The sequence below is a fragment of the Mandrillus leucophaeus genome, unplaced genomic scaffold, assembly GCF_000951045.1.
Source record: "Mandrillus leucophaeus isolate KB7577 unplaced genomic scaffold, Mleu.le_1.0 Scaffold680, whole genome shotgun sequence".
Lineage (NCBI taxonomy): Eukaryota > Metazoa > Chordata > Mammalia > Primates > Cercopithecidae > Mandrillus > Mandrillus leucophaeus.
The window spans coordinates 38734-48667 of NW_012107364.1; the positions used below are offsets into that span (position 1 = coordinate 38734).

General features: G+C 50.9%; 1 protein-coding gene across 1 annotated transcript in view; it reads left to right on the forward strand.

Annotated features, from left to right (window-relative positions):
* EFCAB12 (EF-hand calcium binding domain 12) overlaps nt 1-9213 on the forward strand; it is a 27867-nt gene extending 18654 nt beyond the window's left edge. Inside the window, exons 6-9 of the mRNA XM_012002202.1 lie at nt 1350-1563; nt 5810-5963; nt 7960-8016; nt 8689-9213. Of these exons, the coding sequence (XP_011857592.1) occupies nt 1350-1563; nt 5810-5963; nt 7960-8016; nt 8689-8947 (684 nt within the window). The 3' untranslated portion in view covers nt 8948-9213. The remainder of the gene's footprint in view (nt 1-1349; nt 1564-5809; nt 5964-7959; nt 8017-8688) is intronic.
* The last annotated feature ends 721 nt before the right edge of the window (nt 9214-9934 follow it).

Here is a 9934-nt window from a genome sequence, read left to right on the forward strand (position 1 = left end):
CACCTACTGAAGAGGCTGAGGCCAGAGGATGGCTTGAACCTGGGAGGTCAAGGCTGCAGTGAGCTATCATTGCACAATGCACCCCAGCCCAGGCTACAAAGTGAGACCATGTCTCTAAAAAAAAAAAAAAAAAAAAATTAATTAATTAATACAAATATATGTATATAAAAAATTAAAAATACACATTTGTAGTTATACCTACAATATTTGTATTTGTACCTATAATAAAATGGCAGATATTGCTAAGTGCTATATTTACTAAGATTTGATTCAGTTGCTTGAGAAGAAAACCCAAAATGTTTGAGCAGGGACCGGCAAAGTTCCCCTGTAAAGGGCCAGATAGTAAACATTTTAGGCCTGGTGAGCCATATGTTGTCTGTTGCAACTACTTAGCTCTTTTATTGCAGCAGGAAAGCAGCCACAGACAGCACCTTAACAAATGAGTGTGGCTGTGCTCCAACAAAACTTTATTTATAAAAACAGCTGGTGGGCCAGATTTGGCCCATGGGCTGGTCTTTGCTGATTCTGGTGTTAGAAGCTTTAAAAGATAGGTATTTTTTTTTTCCCCTTGTTAAAAAACAAGGTGGTGGCAGCCAACAAAAGCAGCTACCTGCTCCGCCAGCCTCCTCCTATCTTAGCTCGTGGCTTTCACCTGAAGGTTACAGATGGTTGCTCCTAATTTAAATTCCCATGCAGCCAAACACTCAAATGTCACTTTTCTTTTCTTCTCTTTCCTCCTCTTCTCTTCTCTTCTTTTCTTTTTTTGAGACAGTCTCACTGTACTGCCCAGGCTGGAGTGCAGTGACTTGATCTTGGCTCACAGAAGCCTCAACTTCCTAGGCTCAAGCCATCCTTCCACCTCAGCCTCCTGAGAAGCTGGGACTACCGGCGTGCGCCACCATGCCCAGCTAATTTTTGCTTGTAGAAACAGGGTTTTGCCACATTGCCCTGACTGATCTCAGACTCCTGGGCTCAAGTTATCCTCCTGCCTCGGCCTCCCAAAGTGCTGGGATTACAGGTGTGAGCCACCTTGTGGCCTTGTGAATGTCATTTTTCAATAGGACACCTCTAGGGCGTGTGTACTGTGTTTTACTGTATATGTTACACAATCATGTGTGCACAACTGCACACCCATCAACAGGGCTGTGACTTCAGAACCTGAGCTTCCGAACCTAAAGTCTTCACTGACTTCAGAACCGGAACTGCAGCCCCACTGGACATTGGTTGCCATCACTCCTCGTGGGGACCTCGCAGGGGAGAGGTCAATGAGGCACTGCATGTACCTTCTTCTGGCCAGGAGGAGGGACACAGGCAAGAGAATGACAAGCCTCTTTCTGCTTCCTTCGCAGCTCATGATCCCCTCCATCCAGTACACGGAGCAGTGCCGCCTGGTGCGCTGTGGGAATCGGCACTTTGATGAGCACTGCCTCCCGTCCACCATCCACGGGGATATGAGGGAGCTCATTGACTCGACCCGCAGGCACAACTTTCTCATCTACCTGCAATGCTGGAAGCTCTGTGAGTCCTATGGCCTCCCGCTGACGGAGGACATCCTCATGAAAGGTAAGGGCCTTGGTGGCTGGCCCTAGGAAGATGCCAAGGGAACCCCAGAGCCGGGGCGAGGGTGATGCCACCCAAGGCACCCATGCAGCCATTCAAGCCACTGTAGTCTCTGGTGGTGACACTGGGAATAAGGCAGAGTGGGGGCGTGGAGGAGAAGAGGAGGAGCCCAGTCTGTTTTGCTGCTAGATGGGATTTCCAGAACACAAGGCCTGGAGGTCTGGGTTCCACAACTGAGATTTGGAGGTCTGGATTCTGGAACCCTGAGCTTGGTGAACCAAAAGCTCATCCTAGAGTAGAAAGCCCCAAGGACAGGAGTTCTGAGTGAGAAAGCCCTGAGGTTGAACATAAAGGAAGAGTTGTAATAGTGAAGAGGGAGATTTGATAGAAATGATAACTGCTATCGAAACAAAGCCTTTCTCTAGGCCAGGCTGTTGCTTGGTTCTTCTGCAACAAGCAGTGGGGTACAAATGCACCTGGAGACAGGACCTGCTGAAGCCCTGAGATTTCCACACTGCTTCTACCCTCTGCTTGGGTGGAGTATGCGTTTTCATACATCCAAGCTGGTCTGAGCCCACTGTGTCTCTGAGGGGTGAGCACTTCTAATATGTGGGAGTGAAGAAGGGCCCAGCCCCAACATGTCAATTTAGCAATGCCTAAATTCCAAACTCGTGAATTGGTGAATGTATAAATTTGTTTTGTTTTGTTTTGAAACGGAGTCTCACTCTGTTGCCCACGCTGGAGTGTAGTGGTGCGATCTCAGCTCACTGCAACCTCCACCTCCCGGGTTCAAGCAATTCTCCTGCCTTGGCCTCCCGAGTAGCTGGGATTACAGGTGTGCACCACCATGCACAGCTAATTTTTGTATTTTTAGTAGAGACAGGGTTTCACCATGTTGGCCAGGCCAGTCTTGAACTCCTGACCTCAGGTGATTCACCTGCCTTGGCCTCCCAAAGTGCTGGGATGACAGGCATGAGCCACCACGCCAGGCCTGGAGAGTGTATAAATTTAATGGGCAGGATCTTCTCTGTGCTTTAAAAACATGAAGGAGCAAGCTGCACTTGGGGGCAGAGGTTTTCTCCTCTGGACCTCTGCCTAGGAAGGAACTTTGGCCATACTGGGAAATGTAGCTTTCTGAGAAAGGAACACGCCACACAGGCAGTGGTGTGACTTATGTGAGAACTAGACTTTACAGTCACAATTGATTATTACCGTCTTTTTCCCAAGAGGGAGGGAAACAAGTGCTGAATTTATAGGGCCTTGGGTCTTCTTAGATTAATTTGCTAGGGCTCCCATAACAAAATACCAGTCTGTGGACTGGGCTGCTTCCACAACAGGAATTTATTTTTCACCATTCCAGAGGCTGGAGGTCCCAGATCAAGGTGCCAGCAGGGCTGATTTCCAAGGCCTCTCTCCTTGGCTGGCAGATGGCTGCCTCCTTGCTGCCTCCACACAGTTTTTTCTCTGCACATGCACACCTGGTGTCTCTCTTGTGTGTCCACATTTTCTCTTATAAGGACGCCAGTCAAATTGGATTAGGACCCACCCATGGACAGCCTCGTTTTAGCTTGATCATCTCCTTCAATACTTTATCTTCAGGCTGGGCACAGTGGTTCACCCCAATAATCCCAGTACTTTGGGAGACCAAGGTGGAAGGATAGCTTGATCCCAGGAGTTCAAGGCTGTAGTGAGCTATGATCATACCACTGTACTCCAGCCTGAGTGACAGAGCCAGACCCTGTCTGGGGAAAAAAAAAAAAAAAAAAAAACACCAAAATCTCCAAATGAAGTCACATCCTTTTTTCTTTTTCCCCACTCAATGGTCACATTCTAGCAGGGTGAAGTGGCTCGCGCCTATAATCCCAGCACTTTGGGAGGCCAAGGTGGGTGGATTGCTTGAGCCCAGGAGTTCGAGAACAGCCTGGGCAACATGGCAAAACCCCATCTCTGCAAAAAATACAAACATTCATCAGGCATGGTGGCATGTGCCTGTAATCTCAGCTACTCAGGAGGCTGAAGTAGGAGGATCGCTTGAGCCCGGGAGGTCAAAGTTGCAGTAAGCCGAGATCACACCACTGCACTCCAGCCTAGACGACAGAGTGAGACCCTTTCTGTCTCTCTCTCATACACGCACACATGCACACACACACACATCACATTCTAAGGTATAAGGATTAGAATTACAACATATGAATTTTAGGGAGACACAATTTGGCCCATAACAAGTGTATACAGGAGAATGTGGTCAGAGGCTCTCAGGAACACAGGCAAGCAACTTCAGTGGTCATTGTCTCCTACGCGTGCTGCCTGGGCTGGGAGGGCAGAGACAGAAGGAGATCCTACAGCTCTGGATGCTGACTTTTCACCAAAACATCCCTCCTTCTTCCTTCCTTGGGGAGCCTCACCTTTTCGGATTATTTACGCCATGGTCTTACACAGTGGTGGAGCTGCAGCCCTGTCTTCTGAAATGCAGGCCGGCTTGCCATGGGCTCTGGACCGCTCCTCTGGGTTAGGTCTTCCCCTGTGTGCCTCCTTTGTCCGTCCCCACCAGAACATCAAGCTCCCCCCGCCCTTTATTTTATTTTATCTTTTTGAGAGATGGGATCTTGCTTTGTTGCCCAGGCTGATCTCAAACTCCTGGGCTCAAGCGATCTTCCCACCTCAGCCTCCCAAAGTACTGGGATTACAAGAGTGAGCCACTGCATCCACCCCTGGCTTTTGCTAGCTGCTGGGTTCCTACATGAGTGAGCTTCACCTCTCTGCAGGATCTCATGTTCACTGGCACACAGGAGCATCCTATGGGTAGGACTAGGCCCAAATCCATCTCTGACCACTGTCTTGGCCACTGGCTATTGGGTATCTTCATGACAGAGGCCTGATATCCTGTAGGCAGAGAGGCTCAAATATCAGGACTTCCAGCTCTGTGTTCTAGACTAGACCTTGTGGCTCAGACTCCAGGCCTCAAGCTCAGGAGCCAGAATTCTAAACAAGGTCTCCCCCTCCCGTGTGAATATAACTTTATTGGCTTTCCACCCTGGTTTTGGTGATAATACTTGCTCATTTGAATTTTTTTGAAAACATAAAAATCTAAATTCCACCAGCCTGACTTGGCCCTTGTGAACCTTTTAGTGACCATCCTTTCACAAATCTCTTTTTCTTTTCCATTTATAGAAAATTATTTATATAACTCATTTGTAAATCATACTTTAAAAAATCATGTGTACCTTTTGAAAATATGAATGTTACATATCTCCCCCTTCCCTCTCCTTCTTTCTCACCTCCACAGCCCCTTCCCAACCCCCAAATAGCCAATATTAACTAGCTGGAGTGTGACTTCCATCACTTTTTCTAGAACATGAGCTTTCATGTGTTACCATCTTAAGACAAGCACTGCTCAATAGCTGCAGGAGGTGGAGACCCTGGCTCAGTATTTTTTATATTCAGCACATCTGAGAAAACTCTACCAAGGATCTCCATGAGATTAATTCAAGACAAGGAGAAAACTGCCACCAAACAAACCTAAGTGAGCCAGGCACAGTGGCTCATGCCTGTAATCCCAGCAGTTTGGGAGGCCAGGGTAGGTAGGATGGCTTGAGCCCAGGAGTTCCAGACCTGCCTAGGTAACATAGCAAGACCCCATCTCTACTAAAAATTTAAGAAATCAGCCAGGCATGGTGGTGCATGCCTGTGGCCCTGGCTACTCAGGAGGCTAAGGTAGGAGGGTCGCTTAAGCCCAGGAAGTTGAGGCTGCAGTGAGTCATGATCTGTACTTTAGCCTGGGTGACAGAGTGAGACCTTGCCTCAGAAAAACAAAACAAAACAGAAAATAGGTCTAAGTTAACCTCATCAAGTCTTGGTCAAATCCTCCTGCCTCCTGGGACAGCTCAGACCTCGTTGCACCCAGGCCTTCGGGGCTTTGTTGACCTGGTTATAAACAAGCCCCCCTCATTTGTAATCCCCTGAGCCATATTGTCCCAAGGCCCCTTTCCTGGCATCACACTACAGCTATATGCACGTCACCACTGGAGCAGTGGTTCAAAGGACCCCTCTGCATTATTTTTGCAACTTCCAGTGAATCTACAACTATTCAACAACAAAAAGTTACTATATAGATAAGAAGAAAATGTCTTAAAAATGTGAATTAACAAAACAAAACAAAAACAAAACACACGTCATCTGACCCCAGAGGCTCAGGGAGGGATGGGCGGTCTGGACTGATGGCTGCAGATACTTCTCTTGCTGTCCACAGCCTTGCTGTACCCAGGAGACAAGATCATTTTCCAGATGGACAAAGTGTGCCCCATCCGGCAGCCAGGAGGCTACTACTCTGACTGGAAGGTCTTTTCTCCGAATCTGGCTCTGCTCCGGTCCCAGGGCCCCAGCAAGTCTAAGAGGACTGACAAGCTAAGTTTCGGACCCTCTTTCCCCCTGCCTTGGCCTCCTGCCCCATTGCTGTCCTTTCAGTGCAGGGCCTGGAGGCTGGCATACCTGGGACGCCATGCTGTGCTTGTGTCTGCATCCTAGGGCAGCATCCCCCAACCTGACTGCTCACTGCAGACTGACCAGTCCCGGGTCACCCTTGGCATGTGTCTCAGGATCACGGCCTGCTGGCCTCAGCTCCCATACGGCTATCCTCCTGACCCCAGTCCTGCACAATCGCAAGGTTTCTGGAAAAGATGAAAAAGAGAGCCTTCTTAGAGAACATGGTTGGAGTGAGGGCCTTCACAAATCCCCAGCCAGGTGTCAGGGCCCTGCAGAGAACAGGGGGCCGCCCTTTCTCTGCCCTGCCCCCTTGCAGCGGACACACCCCTTCTCTGGCAAGAGGTGGGCTTGCAGCTCCTAGGAGGAGAAAGGAACATTTCCCTGGGACCTGCTCCCAGCCCTTTCGAGAGACCAACCTGAGTCTTCTCTAAGAAAACGGCCTCCTTTGGCACTCCAAAGCCTGAGCTACCCAGATTTGAGTCAAGCAGCAGGTGACAGCCCATGGGCAGCATCAGTGGGTGACTGCAGATGAACAAGGCAGCATCCCCGCAGAGGGAGGGGCGCAGCATGGGCGGAGGAGAGCCCAGCTGGCCAGACACCATGAGGTGGGAGGGGCCTGAACCTGCCCCTGCCCCTAGACCCCTGCCAGGTGCCCACTGGGTGTGTGGCCAGAATGCCTGCAGTGGGACACAGTGGGACCCTGTAGAGATCAGACAGGCCTCCGGTTAAATGGACAAGGCACTTCTCTGAGCCTCAGCATCTTCATGTGTAAAGGGTCCTAGTAGCTCCTACCATACACTATGAGGATCAGATAAGAAAGAGCGTCAACATCTTAGCAGCGACAGCACTCAATCAATGATTGTCGTTGTTTTACCTTGCTCTGGTTGGGGCATCTTCAAGTGAGGGAGTAGGCCCAGGCCTGCAGATGGGTCCTGGCCATGACATGGGCTGTGACTTCCTTCCGGCCCCGGGTGGCCCAGGAAGTGACTGGGAACCCAGGAAGGAGATTTTGGTCCGTGCTTAGGTAGGCCATAGCTAATAAAAGATAAAGAGAGTTCTCTTACCTCAAGGAGAGACATTGACTGTATCTTGCTTCTTAGGGTTATGAAAGATTCCGAGGTCAGATGGAGGCTGGGTGGGAAAGAGTGTTGTGAACCATTAGCGATATCTGTCAGGCTCAGGGTTGGAGGGGGAGGGGGTTAGATTTCACCATCTTCGTCCTCAAGGCTGGGTTAAGCTCTGGAGTGGGGAGTGGGAGCCAGGGACCCCAAAAGGACTCGGGATTCGGCAGTGACTTGCTGAGCCTTCCTCATAACTACCCTGAGAGGTCTCTATTCTGGACCATGAGAAAACGAAGGATAAGAAAGGGGACATGACTTGCCCAGGTCACCTGGCTGGATTCTGAGGCTAAGTCCAGCTGACCCAAGCCCACTGTGTTCCCCTGGAGCATGGAGGCACACAGTCAGGGTCCACCTCAGGTGGAAGACATTTTTCTTTCAGAGCTCTGGTTTGAGACTTAGAAACGGGCCCACCCGGCTGGGCGCGGTGGCTCACGCCTGTAATCCCAGCACTTTGGGAGGCCGAGGCGGGCGGATCACAAGGTCAGGAGATCGAGACCACGGTGAAACCCCGTCTCTACTAAAAATACAAAAATTAGCCAGGCGTGGTGGCGGGCGCCTGTAGTCCCAGCTACTCAGCAGGCTGAGGCAGGAGAATGGCGTGAACCCGGGAGGCGGAGCTTGCAGTGAGCCGAGATCGCGCCACTGCACTCCAGCCTGGGCGACAGAGCGAGACTCCGTTTAAAAAAAAAAAAAAAACAGAAACGGGCCCACCCCTGCGGCCCCTGACCTACTCCCTAAAGCTCCATTGGCCTGGATTTCCACTCTCCTCACAAAATGCCTCTCTCTCCTCCACTAGGAAACCGCCAAAGAAAAGCAAGAAAATGCACTTTAAGGAGTTTGAGGAATTTACCAGGTCTGTGGCAATCATCTAACTCCATAAGGAAGGAAGGTGGGAGGAGGCGCAGCTTCACCTGAGACAACTGGGACTCTGCGCTCCTGGCACAACAGCTGGGGCTCGGTGCCCTGGCCTGAGAGGCAGTAACACAACACAGAGAGGGCCAGGAGGCATTGCTCTGGGGCTTTCCATGTGTCCACTCACTCAAATCCTCCCAACAGCCCTATGAAGTGACACTAAGCATATTCATTTTACACTGGAGGAAACTGAGGCAACAGAAAGGGCAAATATCATGCTCAGAGTCACACATCTATGAAGTGGTGGAGTGCGGATCTGAACCCAGCTAGGGCGGCTCCAGGGGCCGTACTCCAAACACCACATTAAAATGCCTCCAGATAACAGATGGTGGCGCTTAAGGCTTTGAGTTTTAGAGGCGTTGGACAGGGAGTGAAGCCTGCACTTGGCCACTTGCTCAGGGTACAACAGCCTCTCCAGGCCTCTGGGTCCTCACAGGTGAGGTCGACAGGATAACAGGGCTGACCATATGGAACTGTGGGGAGGACTGAGGTGCTGAAGTGCTTGGCACAGGGCTAAATCTCCGCTTTGGTCACAGTTAGTGGGCTCTGCGATGAAGCCTCAGCCCTGGCCTGTCTGCCATGACAACCATCCCTGTGTCTTCTTGTTCTCCAGGAAGCTGAAGGTGAGGAGGTCCAGCAGTCTGCAGCAAACCCACCCCAATTCCTTCTGGCCGGGTCACCTTCTGGATAAGCTGCAGCTCTACTTGCCCACTGTGGCCACAGACCGGAGCCTGGCGCTCTTCAGTTGTGTTCAGCACCAGCCCCATGTCTACCCAGCCACCTACCACCCTGACCACTGGTGGCCCCTTAGGAACAAGAACTACATGACCCGCGCCTATTATGATGCTGCCAAGGTGTACTACATCAACTAGAGCGCGCCAGGTGTTGCCGGGCCCAGCCTTCCTGGGCCAGGAGCCGGTGCAGCCAGCGGCCCAGAGCCCAGACACAAGAGGAGTGTCAAAGAGTCAGACTAAAGAAATCCTTTCAAAGAGGGATGGCCGGGGCCCAGTTCCCTCTAGACTCCAAGTGTCCAGTGTCTCAGAGGGTAGATATGTCTAAGAAAGGACATACAGTTTTTGACTATTTCCCTCCCCTGACCTCTGCCCTTTCTAAATAAAGCAGGTTGGACTTTTTCTCACGTCACCTATGACCCAGCTAATGTGATTTCTTGCTCAGGAGCTGTGGCCAGCGGGGAAAACTTGAGCCTGGGGGAGTACAGGCACATTCCCTGGGCTATTCCAGGGATGACTGCAGGACACCTTCAGTCTCTTGTCCTGGGACCCCAGTGCCCACAGGGAAGCAGTGTGGGTACCCCTGTGCTCTCCTCTGTGAAGTGAGGTAGCAGCGTGTCCCGTACCCCACAAAGACTGAGCCATAAGGTTACTGCTTCCAAATCTCTTGGGTCTTTGGAAACTGAAGGCAGGCTGTCTGGTTCATGAACCCTACAAGTCGATGAACCCACTTGAACCGATCAAGACCTTTTCTTTCATGACACGCATCATGCAGGCTGCCATTAGCAGTGTGCTTCCCTGCTCCACATCCCATCTCACTACATACAGCCTGCACGATAAGCACGATTCATGAGGTGTGGAATAGCCACAGATGCAGCAGGGTTCTAGCCCCAACACTACGGCTTGCCAGCTATGTGACCTCAGACATTCCACTTTTCTGGGTCTCCTCAAACTCCCCATTCCCTTCACGCCCAAAACCTCACCATGGAGTTACTAACACACCCTTCTGACCCCTCTCTCATTCACTCATCAATACAATCCAGTTTAACTTCTGGCCCCTTCGGGTCCCTGGAACTACCCCTGTCAAGATCGCCAGTGACATCTGTACTGTGTTCCAGGAGTGGAATC